The sequence below is a fragment of the Oncorhynchus tshawytscha genome, linkage group LG10 (assembly GCF_018296145.1).
Source record: "Oncorhynchus tshawytscha isolate Ot180627B linkage group LG10, Otsh_v2.0, whole genome shotgun sequence".
Lineage (NCBI taxonomy): Eukaryota > Metazoa > Chordata > Actinopteri > Salmoniformes > Salmonidae > Oncorhynchus > Oncorhynchus tshawytscha.
The window spans coordinates 9,325,364-9,348,489 of NC_056438.1; the positions used below are offsets into that span (position 1 = coordinate 9,325,364).

At 40.3% G+C, this 23,126-nt stretch overlaps 2 protein-coding genes across 7 annotated transcripts in view; both read left to right on the plus strand.

Annotated features, from left to right (window-relative positions):
* The window catches only part of LOC112259705 (zinc finger protein 182-like), an 80,199-nt gene extending 64,765 nt beyond the window's left edge, over positions 1 to 15,434 (plus strand). For 2 of the 3 annotated variants that reach the window (XM_042329428.1, XM_042329429.1), the window contains exon 3: positions 13,627 to 15,434. In XM_042329428.1, coding sequence (XP_042185362.1) covers positions 13,627 to 14,727 — 1,101 coding nt within the window. In that variant the 3' untranslated portion in view covers positions 14,728 to 15,434. Of the gene's footprint in view, positions 1 to 9,841; positions 10,140 to 13,588 lie in introns of those variants that run through there. The other variant, XM_024434321.2, reaches the window with a different exon arrangement.
* Positions 1,640 to 21,082, plus strand: LOC112259695 (gastrula zinc finger protein XlCGF8.2DB-like). Of its 4 annotated transcripts, none has more exons than XM_042329427.1 (2): positions 1,640 to 1,952; positions 19,778 to 21,082. In XM_042329427.1, the coding sequence occupies exons 1-2, from the start codon at positions 1,787 to 1,789 to the stop codon at positions 20,623 to 20,625; spliced, it is 1,014 nt and encodes a 337-aa protein (XP_042185361.1). In that variant the 5' UTR covers positions 1,640 to 1,786; the 3' UTR covers positions 20,626 to 21,082. The 4 variants fall into 4 exon arrangements, with proteins under 4 accessions (XP_042185361.1, XP_024290087.1, XP_042185359.1 ...); XM_024434319.2 differs by lacking the exon at positions 19,778 to 21,082 and adding an exon at positions 3,429 to 5,181 and having other exon boundaries at positions 1,642 to 1,952; XM_042329425.1 differs by lacking the exon at positions 19,778 to 21,082 and adding an exon at positions 3,429 to 5,181 and having other exon boundaries at positions 1,827 to 1,933.
* Positions 21,083 to 23,126: the final 2,044 nt, after the last annotated feature.

Genomic DNA, 23,126 nt, shown 5'->3' on the forward strand with positions numbered 1-23,126 from the left:
GGCCAGTAACCGAAAGGTTGCGGGTTTGAATCCCTGAGCCAGCAAGGTGGAAGAATCTGCCGTTCTGCCCTTGAGCAAGGCAGTTAACCCCCAACAACAACTGCTCCCTGGACACCGATGACATGGATATCGATGAAGGCAGCCCCCCCCACACACACACCTCTCTGATTCAGAGGGGTTGGGTTAAACGTGAAAGACCATTTCGGTTGAATGCATTCAGTTGTGCAACTGACTAGGTATCCCCCTTTCCTAACTGTTATCATGTAGTTATCTCTTTCCATTATCACCTTCGAGTACAACCCGAGATTATTGATACATTTCAAATATGCTTTCAAGAAAACCTTGCCTTGCATTTGTCCAACAGTATGTATCATCACCGGTCCTACCGGTCATTGACTACGGCGACAATATCTACGTTAATCGAGCTGCCAAATACACTGAAACCATTAGATGCAGTTTATCACAGAGCACTACACTTTATTACGGGCGACAGGTTCACATCACTGCATTCTGTATCAGAAAGTAGGTTGGCCCTCCTTGAAGTCTTGCTGATCGATGCAATGCTCTTTCTTGGTTCATAAAGCTATTTTTACAAAATCTCCCGCTGTACCTAACATCACTAATCACTTTTAAGACGTACAAGTTACCAAAGATGGTTAACTCTGGATATTCCTTCGTTCTCTACAGAGTTAGGTAAACTTCCTTGTGGAATAATCTCCAAAAGTCTCAAATTTGATGATTTGGTGCCTTTAGGGCATTTCAGACAGCTGATTGAGGACCTTATTTAATGTAGAATGTGTTTGTTTTCTATGACGGTGTTTCGTATCGGTTCTTTGCTTTTCATAGTGTATTGAATGTGTGTATTTGTGTAATTACAGGGCTCATCTGTAAAAGAGACCTTGGTCTCAGCATGCCTCCCTGTTAAAATAAAGGTTAAACAAACATTCTGACCTCATTCAAACTAATGCTACACAGTCGACTCCTGATGAAAATGGATGATTCCAGATGATCCTATATTTATGATATTAATCCACTGTTTGTCTACATGTAATGATAATTTCCCTTTTACCAGGCTGCCATGCACAGTAGTAAACCTCCATCCAGCTTTCGGCGCTGTTGCTCCTTTCCGGGTTTGCCACCAACTAGTTTGAACCGATGTATCACAGATAGAGCAATGTGACAGATATTTCACCGGATATATAAATGTGAGGCATCTGCTTGGCGTTCCCACTCGTTACCAAATATGGTAGTGAGAGGAAGCACAGTGCCCGGTAGTGGGAGAAGATGGATGGAGATGGATTTTGGCCGAAATTCTTCAAATGTTCTCATTATTGGATCGCAATAAAGTTTTCTGTTCCCAAAGCTAAGCTTTGAAGACTTTATCCTGTGCAAAAGTCTTTCAATATCACTTTGTCTAAAAGGAGCGCAAAGGCGAATTTAGTTATTGCACAAGGATAGGCGTTCCCTGACGGAAAAGTGCAGATGTATGTTAGAGCGGTCCAATAGGATCTCGTTAGCTCGTGCTTGGCTCTGCCCACCGCCTTGCTTGTTCTGCCCACTATGACTCATTTATTCCCATTGGAAACGAAAGGCTGTGGTCTATCTTGGTTTAGTTATGCAAGTCTTTGGAGCTATTTTCCTAAATTCCTTGACTAGAACACGGAAGTAGGATTGGATACGACTGTGTCACAGACAGAAGGGGATTTAGTTATACATGTCTTTGACTTTGTTTTGAATTCCTTGCGTGGAGTAACGAAAGATCAACTGACTAAACTGAAGACTGAAAATGTCTAAACTACAGTTGCTGCGTGTGTTTTTGAATGATCGTTTAACGGCGGCTGCTGTGGAGATTTTCGGTGCAGTTGAGAAAACGGTAGTGGAGTACCAGGAGGAGAATGATCGGCTACGGAGACTGCTGCGGATCACACCGGAGGTACCACTATGTAGAATAGGTTCGTATTTAGATACTTACTGGTAGCTAGCAATAGTTAGTTCTACCTTATTGATAAGTTATTTGTGCTAAAAGTGATCACCATATAGTACCTTTTAAGAAGCTGTTTTTAAACCACGCATGGATAAAAACATTGTCATAAAAAACAGGAAGTGATTTGAATGTATTCTTTAAAAAATGGAACAGCTTTTAATCTTGTTCTCCAGGCTGTATCACATCCGGCTGTGATTGGGAGTCCCATAGGGCGCACAATTGGCCAAGCGTCGTCCAGATTAGGGTTTGGCCATGATAGGCCGTCATTGTATATAATCATTTGTTCTTAACTGACTTACCTAGTTAAATTTAAAAAAAAATATATATATATATATATATATATTATTATCTTCAATTCATTGAGAAGTAGTTGAAAGATTTTTTAATTTTTAAAATTTAACCAGGTAGGCCAGTTGAGAACAAGTTGTCATTTACAACTGCAACCTGGCCAAGATAAAACAAAGCAGTGCGACAAAAAACAACACAGAGTTACACATGGAATAAACAAAAGTACAGTCAATAACAATAGAAAAATCTATATACAGTGTGTGCAAATGGAGTAAGGAGGTAAGGCAATACATAGGCCATTGTAGCGAAGTAATTACAATTTAACAAATTAACACTGGAGTGATTGATGTGCAAGTAGAAATACTGGTGTGCAAAAGAGAAGGAAAAAAAGGAAAACAAAATGGGGATGAGGTAGGTAGATTGGATGGGCTATTTACAGATGGGCTGTGTGCAGCGATCGGTTAGCTGCTCAGATAGCTGATGCTTACAGTTAGTGAGGGAGATATAAGTCTCCAACTTCAGCGATTTTTGCAATTCGTCCAAGTCATTGGCAGCAGAGAAGTGGAAGGAAAGGCGGCTAAAGGAGGTGTTGGCTTTGGGGATGACCAGTGAGATATACCTGCTGGAGCGCGTGCTACGGGTGGGTGTTGCTATGGTAACCAGTGAGCTGAGATAAGGCGGAGCTATACCTAGCAAAAACCTATAGATGACCTGGAGCCAGTGGGTCTGGCGACGAATATGTAGTGAGGGCCAGCCGACGAGAGCATACAAAACGGATGGCACTGTGATCGACTGCATCCAGTTTGCTGAGTAGAGTGTTGGAGGCTATTTTGTAAATGACATCGCCGAAGTCGAGGATTGGTAGGATAGTCAGTTTTACGAGGGTATGTTTGGCAGCATGAGTGAAGGAGGCTTTGTTGCGAAATAGGAAGCTGATTCTCGATTTAATTTTGGATTGGAGATGCTTAATATGAGTCTGCAAGGAGTTTTTACAGTCTAGCCAGACACCTAGTTTTTAGCCAGATTCTAGTTTTACAGTTATTGAATTGGAGATACAGTTTATCCAGTCTTGAATTTACTGTCTTTAATCCAAATTGACCCCAACCCTGATGTCTGAAGTCTAGGTAACCTCTGCTCCTCCTCTCCTTCCCTCCAGACTCCCTGCAGCTCTCTGTCTCTGAAGAGGAGTTTCCCCCTGAGCAGCAGCACTGTGAGCAGGAGTGGAGCCCCAGTCTGGGGCAGAAGGACCCAGAGACCAAACAGATTAAAGAGGAAGAGGAGGAAGTCAGGACCAGTCAGGAGGAAGAGCAGTTTCAAGGTCTGGAGCCTGATATCATGGAGTTCATATTCACTCCTTCAGGTGTGAAAAGTGAATGTGATCAGGAGGACCCACTTCAGTCCTTGACTCTTCGCCAAACCCAGACTGTGGAGAACAGAGAAGGTGACTCTAAACCAGTGGATCTCCAACTTTTCGCCACTGTGACCCACATTAAGGGTCTTGACATTCACTGTGACCCTCCAGATACACAAAATATTGCCTTCAGCCACAGCTCAGCCGTAATCAGCAACCCAGTAGGACTCGACAGCAGCCCATCATTGCATCCAAACCCACCATTGGATCCAAACCCACCAATGGGGGATCACTATTCCAAACTCAGCACCACGTCCATAAAAACTCACCACTGCCATGACTGTGGTGAAATGTTTCCTCTGAAAGCTGAACTGCAGAGACACGTGACTCTTACCAAGAATATAATCAGCGAATGCCGCTTCTGCAATAAACAATACAATTCCACCTGTAAATTGAAGACCCATATCCAACTCTGTCACATTGAGATATCCTGCACATGCCCTGTTTGTGGCAAGACCATCAAACACAAAGGAGATCTGTCCAGGCACATGAGTATTCACACAGGAGAGAAACCATTTAATTGTGGTGACTGTGGAAAAAGCTTCAATCAGAAGGGGCACCTGAACTTGCACATACTGAGTCACACAGGAGATAAACCATTTAACTGTAGTGACTGTGGGAAAAGCTTCTATCAGAAGGGAGATCTAGGGAATCATATGCTGACTCACACACAAGAGAAACCATTTAGCTGTGGTGACTGTGGGAAAAGCTTCTATCAGAAGGGACACCTCACAGATCATATACGAACTCACACAGGAGAGAAACCATTTAGCTGTGGTGATTGTGGGAAAAGCTTCAATTTAAAGGGAAACCTAAGAAAGCATAAACTGACTCACACAGGAGAGAAACCATTTAGCTGTGGTGACTGTGGCAAAAGCTTCAGTCAAAAGACTAACCTGCTGACGCATGTCAAAAACATCCACAAAGGAAGAAAACAGGATGAATAGTGAAAGAATAAAGAAAATTAGGATAAATATGTTCAGTCAGAAGATAGGAATAACAGGCAGGATGTGGACAACACTCGTAGGAAAGGAAAGCTACTCTGGATAATTTATGTGGTTGGTTCGAGATCAATAGATGGTGGTGTGATGGATTTACTATTGTAAAACATTCTATATGAATACAGTTTGATTTGAATTATGATGTAATGCTTAAACATTACACAGCATTGTAGGAAGCTCACAGGTCTGCTGTTCAGTCTGTTTTCACGTTATTAGAAACAGGAATTCCTGGTAATTTGTTTTCGAATGTCTCCTAGGTGATGAGAGAATGGTCCGACTGATGCCATTGACACATTAAAACGTTAAAACACTTTCTGTAAAATATCTCATCAAACTATTTCCCATCGATTTTTGACCTAATCCTGCTCATTCATGATATTGATTTCAGATTTTATGGAGTAATGATATACAGTAGACTCCTGAGAATTGATTAAAAGCATTCCAGGTGAAGCTGGTTGAGAGAAAATAGTCACAATAAAGAAAAACCCTTGAATAAGTCGGTGTGTCCAAACTTTTGACTGGTACTATATAGTACCAGTCAACATTTTGGACACACTTACTCATTCAAGGGTTTTTCTTTATTTTTTACTATTTTCTACATTTTTACATTTTCTACAATAATTTTCATATAGATTTTTAAGGTTAATATATATTAAAATCTAAAGGATATAATTCAACCAGACAGCGCCCTGATATCATGGTAAAAGGCCACACTTCCCACAGTGAATGGCGAGACCGGCTACACTATGAAACCACATACCATTACAGAGACTTTAATAATACCGCCAGCAATTGATATGGTGAAAACAATGTGTGGGGAGGCAGACACACAGAAACTCACATCAATACCTTTGTCAGATAACACTGTTACACTAAGAATTTATGTTACCGAATTATGATAATAATATTACGTATTGGATCACTAAAAAAATCAAACTTTTACATTACCATGTAGTTCACCAATAAAATGGTCTGATGATGAAGTGGACATACTCTGTATACATATCCCTAAATAAATACATCTCACTACAATACATTTTAATAGAAAGTTAGCAACAAAAAAAATAGATAAGATCTTGCTATCTTGGAAAGGAAAATACATTTTTATTTGTGGAAAAATCACCCTGATTAAATCTTTTGTCATATCCCAGGTTACCCTGATTTAAATCTTTAGTCATATCCCAGTTTACCCTGATTTAAATCTTTAGTCATATCCCAGGTTACCCTGATTTAAATCTTTAGTCATATCCCAGGTTACCCTGATTTAAATCTTTAGTCATATCCCAGTTTGCCCTGATTAAATATTTTGTCATATCTCAGGTTACCCTGATTTAAATCTTTAGTCATATCCCAGTTTGCCCTGATTAAATATTTTGTCATATCTCAGGTTACCCTGATTTAAATCTTTAGTCATATCCTAGTTTACCCTGATTAAATCTTTAGTCATTTCCCAGTTTGCTTATGGACTTGCCTACACCTAGCGACCAGTTTATTTTAAATTATATCAGAAAAAAATATTCAATTTTATTTGGAACGGCAAGCCAGTCAAAAATAAACGGGCCTATTTATATAATGAATAATGATCAAATATTAAAGCATTCAACCACCAATCACTAACAGATTATTAGTCATGTCTCACCTGATGTTCAAGAATGGCCTTTTTCCCCTTTTTTCAGATTACAATCTTTCGGTTATTTGAAAATGAAATAATCTCCAAAATATTGCTATTTTTTAAAACAAGAAAGTAGAAAGTTGGTTGCAATTTCAGTTTAATCCACCAGAAAATAACAAATAATACAAATATTATGATTGAACTCATTGATTAAAAAAATACATTATTAAAAAAAGTTATGAATAATCTTTGTAAAGGATTTCATAAATAGGACTGGTAGAGTTATGTCACACATGCAGCTAACAAAAATATATGGAAATGTCTGCTCTATTCAAAATTACAACCAACTAATTGCAGCATTACTGCAAAAATTGTATAGGCAAGTGGAAGGGGGAAAAAAAGTATATCGGCCCTGCATTGAAGACCAACGTTGATTAAAGAAAATTGGGCTAAATGGAAAAAGTATACCAGTTTCATTTAAGGACCAAAACATTTACAACTGTGCCACATAGTTGAGAAGAGATTTTTGATGTACCGATTCCATGTCACATGGTTTATGAATTGAGATGCAAAACGATGCTGGATTCAAAATGCTGAATTTTTCAATTTAAATGATTATACAAAATTCTTGGAACCAATAGAATGTTATATATTTGGGGGATACAACCTTACCAGCTCTGCAGAGTTTTACTGCTTAGTTAAATATATGGCAAATAGAACTAAAACGGAATGGACGTTAGTTATGACTGCTTTGTGTCATGTGGTGTTGTCTCTAACTTCTTGCCATTTGTGCTGTCGTCTGTGGCCAATAATGTGCTGTTACCATGTTTTGTGCTGCTACCATGTTGCGTTGCTACCATATTGTTATGTTGTGTTGCTACCATGCTGTGTTGTCATGTGTTGCTGCCTTGCTATGTTGTCTTAATTCACTCTTTATATAGTGTTGTCTCTACTGTCGTAATGTGTGTTTTGGCCTATATTTATATTTTATTTATTTTAATTTTTTATTCCAGCCCCCGTCCCCGCAGGAGGCCTTTTGCCTTTTGGTAGGCCGTCGTTGTAGATAAGAATTTGTTCTTAACTGACTTGCCTATTTAAATAAAAATCAGAAATAGATGGGAGAGGTGAAGGTTAGAGGAAGGATAGGAGTAAAAACAAACAAAATATAACTTCTGTAAAAATGGATTGTGTCCGTAAAATGTATATAGTGTGTATAAGCTGGAAGTAGAAGCCTAAATGTTGTTGTTCATTAGTTTACTCCAATTAGGGGAGGAGTGGTAGGGTTAGGGGAAAATACAGGGAAACATATTTTTAAAAGATGTATAAACAGTGTATATGGAAAGTATTCAGACCTTTTGACTTTTTCCACATTTTGCAACATTATAGCCTTATTCTAGAATGGATTAAATTGCTAAAAAAAATAATATCTACACACAATATCCCATAATGACAAAGCAAAAACAGTTTTTTTAGAATGTTTTGCACATTTATAAAATAAACTGAAATATCTCATTTACATAAGTATTCAGATCCTTTACTCAGTACTTTGTTGTAGCACCTTTGGCAGTGATTACAGCATTGAGTCTTCTAGGGTATGACGCTACATGTTTGGCACACCTATATTTGGCGATTTTCTCCCATTCTTCTCTGCAGATCCTCTCAAGCTCTGTCAGATTAGATGGGGAGAGTCGCTGCACAGCTATTTTCAGGTCTCTCCAGGGATGTTCTATCGATCGGGTTCAAGTCCGGGCTCTGGCTGGGCCACTCAAGGACATTCAGAGACTTGTCCCGAAGCCACTCCTGTGTTGTCTTTACTGTGTGCGGTCATTGTCCTGCGGTCATTGTCCTGTTGGAAGGTGAACCTTTGCCCAAGTCTGTCCCTGCCACTGAAAAACATCCCGACAGCATGATGCTGCCACCACCATGCTTCAGCGTAGAGATGGTGCCAAGTTCCTCCAGACGTGACGCTTGGCATTCAGGCCAGAGAGTTCAATGTTGGTTTCCTCAGACTAGAGAATCTTGTTTCTCATGTTCTGAGAGTCCTTTAGGTGACTTTTGGCAAACTCCAAGTGGTCTGTCATGTGCCTTTTACTGAGGAGTGGCTTCCATCTGGCCACTCTACCTTACAGACCTGATTGGTTGAGTGCTGCAGACATGGTTGTCCTTCTGGAAGGTTCTATCATCTCCACAGAGGAACTCTGTCAGAGTGATTGTCGGGTTCTTGGCCACCTCCCTGACCAAGGACCTTCTCCCCCGATTTCTCAGTTTGGCCGGGGGGCCAGCTCTAGGAAGAGTCTTGGTGGTTCCAAACTTCTTCAGTTTAAGAATGATGGAGGCCACTATGTTCCTGGGGTCCTTCAATGCTGCAGAAATGTTTTGGTACCCTTCCCCAGATCTGTGCCTCGACACAATCCTGTCCTAGAGCTCTAAGGACAATTCCTTCGACCTCATGGCTTGGTTTTTGCTCAGACATGCACTGTCAACTGTGGGACCTTATATAGACAGGTGTGTGCCTTTGCAAATCATGTCCAATCAATTGAATTTACCACAGGTGGACTCCAATCAAGTTGAAGAAACACCTCAAGGATGATCAATGGAAACAGGATGCTCCTGAGCCCAATTTCGAGTCTCATAGCAAAGGGTCTGAATACTTATGTGAATAAGGTATTTGTTTTTTAATACATTTGCAAAAAAGTTTTTTTTTAATTTGTTTTTGCTTCGTCATTATGGGGTGTTGTGTGCAGATTGAGGAAACTTTAAAAAATATATATTTTCGAATAAGGCTGTAATGTAACAAAATGTGGAAAAGGGAAGGGGTCTGAATACTTTCTGAATGTATTGCACTGTACCTTGATACATACATACAGTCTACTCCTCAATGGGTTTGGGCATGAACGGCAACAACATGGCCACATCAGCGGGACACAGTGCCCTTCGCTCCCGTTTGACAAGCTCTGCTGTCCGACAATGGCGTGGGAAGTAGCTACCTACTAGCCAATTTAAATACACCCATTCAATACACAGTACACCCATCATCAATAATTTTTTAATACAAAATTGGCAGTTTTATAACTGAAAATGTACAATTATGTTGTGAAACGCAGCATCATATGATGCAAAATGCGTCATACAGGGATGATTTCTGTATTTTGAAAATATCTTGAGAACTTGATTGCTGAGCTAAACATGTTTGGACTATGGCAATGGACTAAATGAAAAAATATATATATATAATTTTAGGGTGGAGTTTTCCTTTAAGTATACACCACAGGAGTTTTATTTAATTTACCTTCTCTGTAGGCGAAGGTTATAATGTCTGTATTGAAACACAACCACAACCGATTCACCACATTATAACAAAAACATGAACACATAAATCAAGTAATATCTTGTAGAAATACTTGTAATTATTCTTTGTATGATAAGCAGCATACAATATATGGATAACTGTACACATTTTACATAATTTTTTCCCTAATTATTTACAAAGTTTACAGAATGGGACACTTATTCTGAAAGATATAACAAATCCGTGACCCGGAAGTACTTCACTATTCTTGCTTGTGTCATAGAAGTCTTTGTTTTGATTTTGCATTCAAGCTTGTGTGGAGTAAAGGCTTACTGACTGAATTGAATACCCAACTGTCATTCAACTGAAAATGTTTAAACTACAGTTGTTTCGTGTGTTTTTAAATGAGCGTTTAACGGCGGCTGCTGTGGATATTTTCGGTGCAGTTGAGAAAACGGTAGGAGAGTACCAGGAGGAGAATGATCGGCTACGGAGACTGCTGGGGATCACACCGGAGCTCATTACACCAGAGTTACAACTATGTCGAACTGGTGGTGCGTTCAGTTCTACTCAATTCATAATGTGTGCTGTACGTTTGATACCGGAGCGTCGAGGCATGCGTCAAAAAACCGCAAAGCAGTGTACGGATGCGTTTGATCACGTGCTTTTTCAAAGGGTGCGCTTTTTTCGATTCCAAGCTTTTAAATACCTCTACTGGACACCGTACTTACAAGTATAGTTAGGATGTTATAACACGTTTCACCTGACTGGTATCATAGTAGGCACAGTTGTGTACTCTAGAATAGTCGGAGATTTTAGGGTATGCGGTCAAATCCCTATATTAAAACACATTTCTAAATAATCTATGGAAATCACACTATGTACTGTTTTTCAAGTATTTTATTTAGTATAGTATAAGCTTCTTCTGTCTTAACTGAATCCATGGCATTAAGTAGGATGCTTTTCGAAGACACAAAAGGGAAGCATAATGTAAACATTGAACCTGCTTTTCCAACTGATTCATGAGCTACTAAAGCCAACGACTTACCACTGAGCTATGGAGTTTTGAAGGAAACATTTTGAGAAAAAAACATCTCATAATTAGACGCTGTTATTCATTGCTGACAAGTAGATGTTATTAATGTGCATTGTGAACCAGAGGAGGCTGATAGGAGGCGTTGTAGGAGGACTGGCTCATTGTAATGGCTGGAATGGAATATATGGAACGGTATTGAACAAAGCAAACATATGGAAACCACATGTTTGACTCCGTTAAATAGATTATATTCCAGCCATAACTATGAGCCTGCCTCCACTGTTGTGAACAGGTAATGAAGCTCGTGAGCAATTCATTGTTTTCCGGAACAATTTGGTGAAAGTCTCGAAGCCTTTAGAAAGCCTCGGTTTCCCATCACTATTAATAATACACTGTTTTTAGGGATTCAGTGATCACTATTCAAACACATACGTCATTATTTACTTTTTCCGTGCATGGATAAAAACATTGTTTGTGTCACTAAAACCAGGAAGTGATTGTTATTTTTTTTATTCACAGTAATTCCATTTACAACAATAAGTACAATAGTTTCACAATAACAAAAGATTTGAATGTAGTTATAATTCTGTTGTGGTTTTACCAAAGGTTATTATATTTCCCCTTTCACCTGTGATTTTACTGTAAAGTTATATTTTGAGCTATTAGCTAGCTTGCCTGTAGGCTAGGTTGGGCCAAACTAGCAACCCATTTTTATCCTGAGTTCTCTCATCAATGGCTCTCTGAGTCCAACGGAATGTGTCTAGAATCAGATGACGCCCCCCCCTCCCCCACACCTCATCCATGCTACATTCAGGTGATTCCCCACAAAACTAGAACAAAACAGAACCCTGAACTTTTGAATTTTTACAACAACAACAACAGAAAATACCCAAAGAAGGGTCCTTTGGAGGAAGGATTGTTGACATATATTCTACATTTGTATCTTAGCATAATTGAGAAATAATGAATTGGAGTTTGAACATGTGTGAGATTTGGACCATGCCCAGGCATCCTTTAAGACACCATAATGTTAATGCATAATGCTTTGTTTTTGTCATAATGCTTTACCACTTGCTCTGAGTAGTATTTTTACTTCAATAAAACATTTCTTATATTAATTTATGAATATTGAAAAATATAAACATGAATATTGAAAATATCTTGTTTGGCAAAATGTTCTATAGATTGCTGTACATGATATACTCTACGGGCATGTCAAAATTCCAAAGCGGGATCTCTAAAAGTTTTAGAGCTAAATATCTTAAATTCATGTTAGAAGGAATTCAAACAAGGAATTTTGCCAAAGTAGAGATAACAGTATTTGTCAGTAGATATTTTTGCACATGTGGATATTAAAGCTATTACATTTTTTTCTCCGAAATATTCATTTAAAATCAGCTAACTTTAAATTGGGATTTTTTTTTTTTACCCCTTTTTTCTCCCCAATTTTGTGGTATCCAATTGGTAGTAACAGTCTTGTCTCATCGCTGCAACTCCCGTACGGACTCGGGAGAGGCGAGGGTCGAGAGCCAAGCGTCCCCCGAAACACAACCCAACCAACCCAACTGCTTCTTGACACAATGCCCATCCAACCAGGAAGCCAGCCGCACCAATGTGTCGGAGGAAACACCGTACACCTGGTTACCTGGTCAGCGTGCACTGCGTCCTTCCCGCCACAAGGAGTCACTAGAGCGCGATGAGACAAGTATATCCCTACCGGCCAAACCCTCCCTATCCCGGACGACGCTGGACCAATTGTGCACCACCCCATGGGCCTCCCAGTCGCGGCCGGCTGCAACAGAGCCTGGACACGAACCCAGAATCACTGCGATGCAGTGCCTTAGACCAATGCGCCACTCGGGAGGCCCTTAAATGAGGAATTCTAATGGATGTTTCATGGATTAGGTACATCAGTGACCTTGCTCCAAGTGATTTTTATCTCTCTACGTAATGCAAGTGGCTGCAGTAGATTGTATCAAGTTAGAAGATGGGTGTATTCATATTTTTTTACCTCATTTTTTACACAAATCCATAAAAAATAAACAAGATCAAATTTCATAATGTAATTGTTGTGGGAAAAACAACATAAAATTGGTTTAAGATCTCAAGATCATTCAATTGAGACCACAGGAGGCTGCTAAGGGGAGGACAGCTCATGATAATGGCCGGAACTGAGCGAATGGAATGTCATTAAACACATGGAAACCATGTAGTTGATGTATGTATTCCACTTATTCTGCTGCAGTCATTACCACGAGCCCGTCCTCCCCAATTAAGGTGCCACCAACCTCCTGTGATTAAGACAAACGTTTTTTTTCTGTAAACACCAGGTTCTGCAGATGGCACTTTTAAGACGGTCCCTTAACCTAGAGTGCAAACATTCCCCCATTTGAAACCAATGTAAAGTCACTTTATGAAAACAGAACTTAACTCAAAAACAAAAAGGTGTAGCTTGCTCTCTACCATCTTCTGATTCTAGACATATCACTTTCATCATCCTAGGATCTCCCGTCAAAGAGAGATTGACAAGGGAAATCCAAATATGAAACCAATATCCAAAGTGGAAACACATTTACCTGGCAGTGACAACGTCTGGAGAATCTAGTTTATTGTTCACCCTTGGTTGTACAGGCAGGTGCTGTAGCTCCGGAACAATGGGATATTATCCACCGTAATGCAGAGCCATGCCACAATCATTTTACCATTATATAACTGGGTATTCAAGTCACAAACAGACTGGACACAGCAGGTTATAAACCCACAATAACACACGTTATTGAACCAATTCAAACGTCTTCTTTTTTTACTAAATAGCTTCTTCTCTTCACATTATAAGGAAGTAATTGAAAATAGATTATAGTCTTACAATCATAGAATTTGAATTTCAGTTCACCTTTTGAAATGACCCCAACAATGATGTCTAAAGGCTTTATCGATGACCTCTGACCCTCCTCTCCTTCCCTCCAGACTCCCTGCAGCTCTCTCTCTCTGTCTCTGAAGAGGAGGTTCCCCCTGAGCAGCAGCACTGTGAGCAGGAGTGGAGCCCCAGTCGGGGGCAGGAGGACCCAGAGACCAAACAGATTAAAGAGGAACAGGAGGAAGTCAGGACCAGTCAGGAGGAAGAGCAGCTTCAAGGGCTCTTTGATACCAAAGACTTTATATTTACTCCTTCCTGTGTGAAAGGTGAATGTGATCAGGAGGACCCACTTCAGTCCCTGACTCTTCCCCAAACCCAGACTGTGGAGAACAGAGAGAGAGACTCTAAAGCAGTGAATCTCAAACCTTATGCCACTGTGACCCGCCTAAAGGATCTCAACAATCTGTGTGACCCTCCAGATAATCAAAACAATGCTTTCATCCTCAGCTCAGCCATAAGCAGCGACCCAGTAGGACGTGACAGCAGCCCACTATTGGATCCCAACCCACTGTTGAATCTCAACCCACCAATGGAGAAACAGTGTTTCAAACCCAGCACATCTAGAAAAACTCACCACTGCCGTGACTGTGGTGAAACATTTGCACTGAAAGCTGACCTGCAGAGGCATGTGACTCACACTAGGAAGAGACCCAGTGAATGCCTCTTCTGCAAAAAACTCTATACCTCCACCTGTAAACTGAAGGCCCATGTCCAACTCTGTCACGGTGGTAAACCCTGCACCTGCCCCTTTTGTGGGAAGACCTTCAAACAAAAAGGACATCTGTCCAGGCACATGAGTATTCACACAGGAGAGAAACCATTTTGCTGTGGTGACTGTTGGAAAAGCTTCAATCGTAAGGAGCACCTTACCAGGCATATACGCATTCACAGAGGAGAGAAACCTTTTAGCTGTGGTGACTGTGGGAAAAGCTTCAATCGCAAGGAGCACCTAACTGAACATAGACAGACTCACACAGGAGAAAAACAACATGGCTGCTCAGTCTGTGGTAAAAGATTCACTCGGAAGACTCATCTGCTGAAGCATATGGACAATATCCACAAAGAGAGAAAAACAGACAGAAGAAAGAAAATCTTCAGTCAGAAGATGGGAATAAAAAGACAGGATGTGGACAACACTCGTAGGAAAGGAAAGCAACCCCAGACCATTCATATTGTGGGTCTCAGATAAATACATATACTGTACCATGGACTTAATGTTGTAAAACAGTGTATGTAAATAAAGTTTGATTTGATTTGAATGACGAGGTAATGATCAAACAGTACAAAGTATTGTAGGAAATTCACAGGTATGCTGTAATAATAATAATAATAATAATAATAAATAATAATTGATTACATTTGTAAAGCGATTTTAGTTATAAAATAATAATCTCAAAGTGTATAAAATGAAAACCCCCAAAATATATATTAATGGACACAATTACACAGGGCAACTGAAATAAAGAACACAGATGACTCTACAAGGGACATGGACAAGGAGGGATATTACCATGAATACACTGGAAAGTCAGCAGGAGGGTTTTGAATTTAATCTGGAATGAGACGGGGAGCCAGTACACAGATGCCAGGGTGGAGGTGATGTGATGGTGTTGAGACGGGGAGCCAGGATGGGAGGGATGTAATGGTGTTTCCTCTCATCAGGATTCTGGCAGGGCTGTTCTGGATGTAATGGAGACTCCTGACGGATCCTGGTGAAGACTACGTTGCAGTAGTCCAGCCTTGAAGAGATAAAGGCATGGACAACATCTTTATCATGTTTTATATCATTCCAAATAGGAATATCTGGTTGTTTGACTCAGAATGTCTCTCAGGGTGATGAGATAATAGTCGGACAGATGTTATCGATACATGAAATGAAATAAAATTCCAGAAAAGGTCTCCTTGCATTTATCCAAAAGTATTTCTCGTCAATTTTGACATAATGCTGCTCATTCATGATTATTGATGTAATGCTGTGTAGAGTAATGATAAACAGTCGACTCCTGATGAATCATTGATTATGTAGGCTGCTTTGCACAGTATTCAACTCCCATCCAGCTGGTGGCGCTGTTGTATGTTTCTGGGTTCGCCAGCCAATAGAACAACGGATTTTCGAAGATTCCTTGACTAAAACACGGAAGTAGAATTGGAGTAAAGAAATACCCACTGACAGATCTGAATAGGCTACCCAACTCTCATTCGACTGAAAATGTATAAACTACAGTTGTTGAGTGTGTTTTTAAATGATCGTTTAACTGCGGCTGCTGTGGAGATTTTCGGGGAAGTAGAGAAAATGGTAGTGGAGTACCAGGAGGAGAATAATCGTCTACGGAGCCTGCTGCGGATCACACCGGACATTAAACTATGTAGAATAGGTTCGTATGTGGATCTACCGATAGCTTGCTTCGTCCCCTAATGAGCGATAAACATTGAGGGGGTTCGATTAATCCCGCCCGGACGCCTGTGTTTGCGTGTTTTGCATCGGCTGAAAGTTGATTCGTTTTGGAGCTGGGCTGCCTCCCGGTGTTGTGCCGAAAGCTCCCTCTGCCAGAATCCTAGCGAGCAATCGCAGCAATGAAGAATTGAGTGCGTGCCCGTTCACGAGAAGGGGGGGGGGGCTTTTCGGCACAACACCGGGCGTGAGCCAGATGCCCAGTTCTCAGGACACCGCGTAAAGTTGTGGGCTCAACAAAAAAAGGGACATAATTAAGCACGTGTAGTAATTACTAGGATTCTGTGAAAACACCAAATTCTACTCCGTTGTATGTTGATTAGCCAGCCAAATAGAAAAAGGAACCTGCCATGCCTTCCTGGTTAAACATTTTTGCTGAATGAGCTTTATTTTGGTGGCCTCTGGCATAGCCGGGCGAAGTAGGAGTGCTGCAGCCCCCTTACATTTGCGACTCGAGTTTCCTTCTTCTCTGAGAAAGACGTTACATTTCAATCTAAATGTCTGAACATTTAGTAATTCAGTGTATTGTTTAGTTGTTTTGGATATGGTCTAGGCCTATATGATCCAGACAATCTTCTAAGTGGAGGACATGACACCTTTTAAACATTAAACATCTTCTCTTGAGATTCAACTTATTTACATTTTACTGCAAGATATTAAATGCCACAATGATTTTTGTTCTCCAAATTGTTATTTTATTAAAACAAACATTTTCTTGAAAAATAAATTAAAGTAGTGGTGAGCAATTAACCAAAAAAAAAGGTTTCCCCCTGTTGTTAAACAACTAATTGACTGACTTCGGTTCAATTATTTGAATTCCATTTAGTTCCGTTTTTTTGTGCGAGCTCAACGTGCCATTTCTCTAGAGAGAAATCAAATCATTCAGGAGAGAAATTAAGTAACGACCTATGTGGGACGCTTAGCTGATTGGAAGTTGTAATTTTCATGACGCAAATGTTCAACCTTGTCGAAGATGATCTATTATATTGACAAGATAGTCGGGTGAATGCTCTAACAGTGGAAATACATGGCCTCAAAGATGGAAGGCAGGCGGGAGGAGGCGAGATCAGGTGGGCTCGTTCTAGCCAATGAGAGGGCAGATAGTCTGCAGTTGCTGTCCACCTATATCATTGCATTTGTAACAACAGCACCATGACGAAACTTCTTTTAGATCAAATAAAAGTCACGTATCAAAATAGCAATTCAATTTGTTGACCAAATTCGACACTCTCATTGACCTCAAAACAAAAATTCCTCATTCCGTGTTCTTATTTTTGTGGACAACTTTTGGACGGAGTAAAACCTCTCAATTTGCCTCTTCATCTCTGATCTTGTTCAGTGCAGAAACGTGGTAATTAACTACAATGACCATAATCCATTGTGCCTATTCTTTCCGGGCAGAGACAGAGGCGGATACACACACAGATCAAATGAAACCACATGAGAGAGAAATGTAGTCTACACAACGACGAGAGTGATTGAGGTAGCTCTACCTTATTGATAGTTGAAGTAATTGCTAATGGAGGAGGTGTCTATCGTGTCCGGAAGCGACTTCACCATTCATATTCAGGATTCATCCAAACACCGTTTTTTTTTTTAGCTTTGTTTGCCTATTTATTGACAGTTACAGCTGATTTCGGGATTTATATCTATTTCCTCACCTTAAATATAAGTCATCTGATTTATTTGTTTGTCTATGAATTTTTTTGCGAACATTTCGACGCCAGCCCCTGATATCAGGGCATAAAAACTACGATCTCTCCTGAATTAGCCTAGTGCGCATGTGCGCCCAGCTATTCTGTCCAAAGGTTGTTTTCCCCAGGTGTCCCCGGCTAAACTAGCTGGCTAGCTGAACTATGCTACTTTTCGTCCTCATTGCCAAACTTCATAAATACTGCACACTCATCTTCAAAACTCCTTTGCTAGTTATACAATAAGACATTCGGGTTTGTTTTATTGAATAGTCATGACTGGTTTGAGATATCTGTCGTAAGACAACGGTGGCGAAGGATCCAAGTTCACTTTTGAGATCCACCGGCTCGTTGGGATATGTAGTGATTTTGCCAACACAGCCAGATATGTACACAGTCGTGTACCCGTAAGCTTTTTAAACGGACTATCGTATTTGTTCGTTAAATTAATATAATAAGTAATGCAGGAATGTCACGAGTTAATTGACATAAGGAAAATAGGAACTCTACAGAGCGCAGTGACTAATGACAAAATTACATCTGGACATGGAAAAAACACTCCAAAAAGCATACCAGTATTCAAATTAGGGAGACAAATTAACATATCTCTCAGCGATTCGCTAGGCTACACTGACGAGTCACTCACTTTAGAATCACTGTCTGGCAAGTCCCGACATGGGCTTCATATCCTACGGAGAAAAAAAAATATCTTTGGTTATTTGAGCTGTTCTTGCCACAGTATGGACTTGGTATTTTACAAAATAGGGCCATCTTCTGTAACCACCTCTACCTTGTCAGAACACCACTGATTGGCTCAAATTCATTAAGAAGTAAATACATTCCACAAATACACTTTTAAGAAGGAACACCTGTTATTTGAAATGCATTCCAAGTGACTACCTCATGAAGCTGGTTGAGAGAATGCCAAGAGTGTGCAAAGCTGTCATCAAGGCAAAGGGTGGCTACTTTTTGAAATCTAAAATATATTTTGATTTGTTTAACACTTTTTTTGGTTGCTACATTATTCCATATGTGTTATTTCTTAGTTTTGATGTATTGACTATTACTCTATGTTAGTGTAATTTCATTATTCCAATATGTTTTCATTAATTTAATTCACTTAGTCTATTTTATGAGAATTTGTAAGATTCTTATTTGCATAAAATAGACAGAGACCAGTCTTATCAAAAATAGATAATAGTATTTATTCTCGGAGCGCGCTGCCATGTAACCACCAACAACAGTTTATTTACAAAATATGACGTCATAGGTTATAAAATATTCCTTCTCCCAACAGTTCAATAATTTATTCCCACCCCTTTCTTCATTCATCACCATTCAGCAGACAGTTCCAGCTAATGGAAAACCTAAGAAAACACACTCTGCCTTATCTAAACCTCCCAGAGCTAAGTTGAGTCGGTTCAACCTTAGGTTAACGACCCTTTCTGCTTACTTAAAACCCCCCACTTCCAGTCTTCTCCAACCTGGCTGGAATGGTATTTATTTAATGTAATTACCCCCTGTTACATGCTCCACAATCCCTCACTTATGAATTCATATTGCTAATCAGATATAATAAAACAAGAGTACAAGTTTCATTAGTTATAGTTCTATCTAAAATTTAGATATTGTTTAGTCATTATTCATAAAATTCCTAACACTCTACAATCTAGGAAACTGTACAAATAAAAATAAACCTTGAATGAGTATGTGTGTCCAAACTTTTGACTGGTACTGTGTGTCTGTGTGTGTGTTATGTTTTGATTTGGATTGGGGGGGGGGTGGCATCTAATGATTGGATGGAATAATTTCCTTGGCATCAACTGACAATGCAAACTAAGCATTGTTATCAGCACTGACCACTGATATACCCTCCAATGTGGGAAAAGCATTGCCAAACAGGCACAGACGGTATGTACTTCACACAGTGGGTTAGTTTTATACTGCTAGACTGAGATACAATATCTGTCTAGAAACTGGCCCTAGCTACCTGAACTCAGGCACATCTAAAGAGATACAGTCTGTCTAAAGGCTGTTTAGATCTTAGAATTATATCATTCAAATGTATGATTCAAGTGTCTGCTCCTTCTCTCCAGACTCCCTGCAGCTCTCTCTCGCTGACTCTGAAGAGGAGGTTCCCCCTGAGCAGCAGCACTGTGAGCAGGAGTGGAGCCCCAGTCTGGGGCAGAAGGACCCAGAGACCAAACAAATTAAAGAGGAACAGGAGGAAGTCAGGACCAGTCAGGAGGAAGAGCAGCTTCAAGGGGTGGAGGCTGATATCATAGAGTTCAATTTCACTCCTTCCTGTGTGAAAAGTGAATGCGATCAGGAAGACCCACTTCAGTCCTTGACTCTTCCCCAAACCCAGACTGTGGAGAACAGAGAGAGTGACTCTAAACCAGTAGATCCTGAACCTTTTGGCACTGTGACCCACCTTAAGGGTATCAACATTCCTTGTGGCCCTCCAGATAATCAGAAGAATGCCTACAGCCACAGTTCAGCCATATGCAGCAACCCAGTAGGACTTGACAGCAGCCCACCATTGGATCCCAACCCACAATTGGATCTGATCCCACCAATGGGGGAACTCTGCACATGCCCCTTTTGTGGCAAGACCTTCAAACAAAAAGGAAATCTGTCCATGCACATGAGGATTCACACAGGAGAGAAACCTTTTAGCTGTGGTGACTGTGGGAAGAGCTTTATTCAGAAGGGGGACCTAAGGAGGCATATCCTGACTCACACAGGAGAGAAACCATTCAGCTGTAATTTTTGCTGTAAAAGCTTCAATCAGAAGGGGGACCTAAGGAGACATATCCTGACTCACACAGGAGAGAAACCATTTAGCTGTGATTACTGTGGTAAAGGATTCATTCGCAAGGAGCACCTAACTGCACATATACGGACTCACACGGGGGAAGTTTCGGTCTCAGGCAGAACCTAACCACGCAGAAACTGATATAGATATATGATCGATTTTAATGTTGAAAACATTCTGTAAATAAAGTTTGATTTGATTTGAATGATGAGGTAATTATCAAACAACACAGAGGATTGTAGGAAATGTACAGGTCTGCTGTTCAAAGTCTGTAGTTCTCTTCATTAGAAACAGGAATATCTGATCGTTTGATTAGGAATTTCTCGCATGGTGATAAAGGAAGGGGGCAGGCTGATGTTGTTGATGCCACGAAATACAATTCCAGAAAATATCTCCTTCCATTTTCTCAAGAGTTTCTCATCAATTCAGTTGCTGCTCATTCACGATCTGAAATTGCGATTCGATATTGCGATGTTATTGCTGCTATTTGATATTTTCGTAAACATATCGCTCCCTATATGTCTCCTGCAGAGAGACGAGAGAGCATCAGAAAATGTGTTTTGATCATGGAAATAAAAGTGATGAAAACATGTTGGCTCACCATTTTAAAAAAAGTAGATGGAGAACGAAGCTATAGGTTGAAAAGTACTTGAGTTTTGGTGCTGTTACAGCCGACTAGCGGTAGCTAACGCCATCTAGCAAAACAAATATACGTACTTTATTAATTATTTTACAAATCGATACTTGGGAGTCAGAGTATCGATATAATATCATCCAAAGAAAATATTGCGATATGTATCTGGCTAGATTTTGTCCCCCAACCCTATTGCCTACTGGCTGTACTTATGATCTGCTGGCTAGATTGTAACAGCAAACAGATCAATGTCTTCCTGCCTGTAGAGTAACCACGCGTTTGACTCCAGAGAGGATGCTAAGCAGTCAATATCTGAAACAGCTAGTTACAAGTCAAGTAGCACTTGGAAGTAGGCTTTACCACTGTTGATGAATCGATACAGGAGACCAAGTTGAAACACTGGACAGGGTGGATCAGGTATAGTAAAGGCAGTTTATTTTAACAGTGTAGAGATATCTGGCAAAGCGTGCACGGACTCTTGTTCGTCTGGCTCATAGGGAACCTTCAGAAAAAAGCCCCGATACATTGTGTACAGTCATTTTATTCATGGGTCTGACGTAGGTAGATTCTGGTAGATCAGGCCTCTGGTAGGTTGCTGGTAGTTGATTGGCAGTTCCCTCCAGACTGGTGTCGGCGTCCCATTGGCAGTTGGAAGAGTTCTTTGTCTTTGGAACCCATCCCCAGGAGAGGGAATGAGTGTGTGTATGTGTTCCTGTCTTGGCAAGTCAAGTCTGTGTGTCCTCGCAGTGAGTGTGTGTAATGTGTGTGTGTTCTTATCTTGGTGTCCTCGTGAGTGTCGTTCTTATCTTGGTGTCCTCGCAGTGAGTGTGTGTAATGTGTGTGTGTTCTTATCTTGGTGTCCTCGCAATGAGTGTGTGTATGTGTGTGCGTCCCTGTCTTCACAAGTCAAGTCTGTGTGTCCTCGCAGTGAGTGTGTGTAATGTGTGTGCGTTCTTATCTTGGTGTCCTCGCAATGAGTGTGTGTATGTGTGTGCGTTCTTGTCTTGGCAAGATGTTGTGGCCGAACTGACGGCTAGCACCTGTGGCTAGGATGTATCCTGTTTTGACAGTGTTGTGGATGATTTAAGTGAGTGTGTGTGTGAGAGATATTCTGTGTGTGCCCTAACATGTTTTACTGTGAAAATACGTTGCTATGTGTTGTGTCAATACGTTGTGTTGTCAATACGTGCTATGTGTGTCAATACGTTGCTATGTGTTGTCAATACGTTGAATACTATGTGTTGTCAATACGTTGTGTTGTCAATACGTTGCTATGTGTTGTCAATACGTTGCTATGTATCAATACGTTTGTTGTCAATACGTGTGTTGTCAATATGTGTTGTCAATACGTTGTGTTGTCAATACGTTGCTATGTGTTGTCAATACGTCAATACGTTGCTATGTGTTGTCAATACGTTGCTATGTGTTGTCAATACGTTGCTGTGTTGTCAATACGTTGCTATGTGTTGTCAATACGTTGCTATGTGTTGTCAATACGTTGCTATGTGTTGTCAATACGTTGCTATGTGTTGTCAATACGTTGCTATGTGTTGTCAATACGTTGCTATGTGTTGTCAATACGTTGCTATGTGTCGTCAATACGTTGCTATGTGTTGTCTCCGTTATAGCAATGCAATAGCAGTAAGCTGGTCATTTGCATAGGAAATAGCACTTCATTACACCACCCAACAGACACAAACATTATCAAGAATGCCTAGCTTCATCATCTAAGTTAGCTCGCTAGTTAACTAGGTTTATAAAAGCCAAAGAAAGCTAAACTAGTTTTTATGAATTTCTCATGCGTTTAAATGGCTAGATAGACGGCTAATGTTGCCATCTAGCCAGGCTAATGTTGCCATCTAGCCAGGCTAATGTTGCCATCTAGCCAGGCTAATGTTGCCATCTAGCCAGGCTAATGTTGCCATCTAGCCAGGCTAATGTTGCCATCTAGCCAGGCTAATGTTGCCATCTAGCCAGGCTAATGTTGCCATCT

What these genes read in the sequence shown, in the direction of transcription:
- LOC112259695 (XM_024434319.2), top strand. Translation starts at nt 1,787, where the DNA reads ATGTCTAAACTACAGTTGCTGCGTGTGTTTTTGAATGATCGTTTAACG. An exon ending in GGTACCACTATGTAGAATAG is followed by an intron (nt 1,953 to 3,428) that starts GTTCGTATTTAG and finishes CCTTCCCTCCAG; the next exon opens with ACTCCCTGCAGCTCTCTGTC.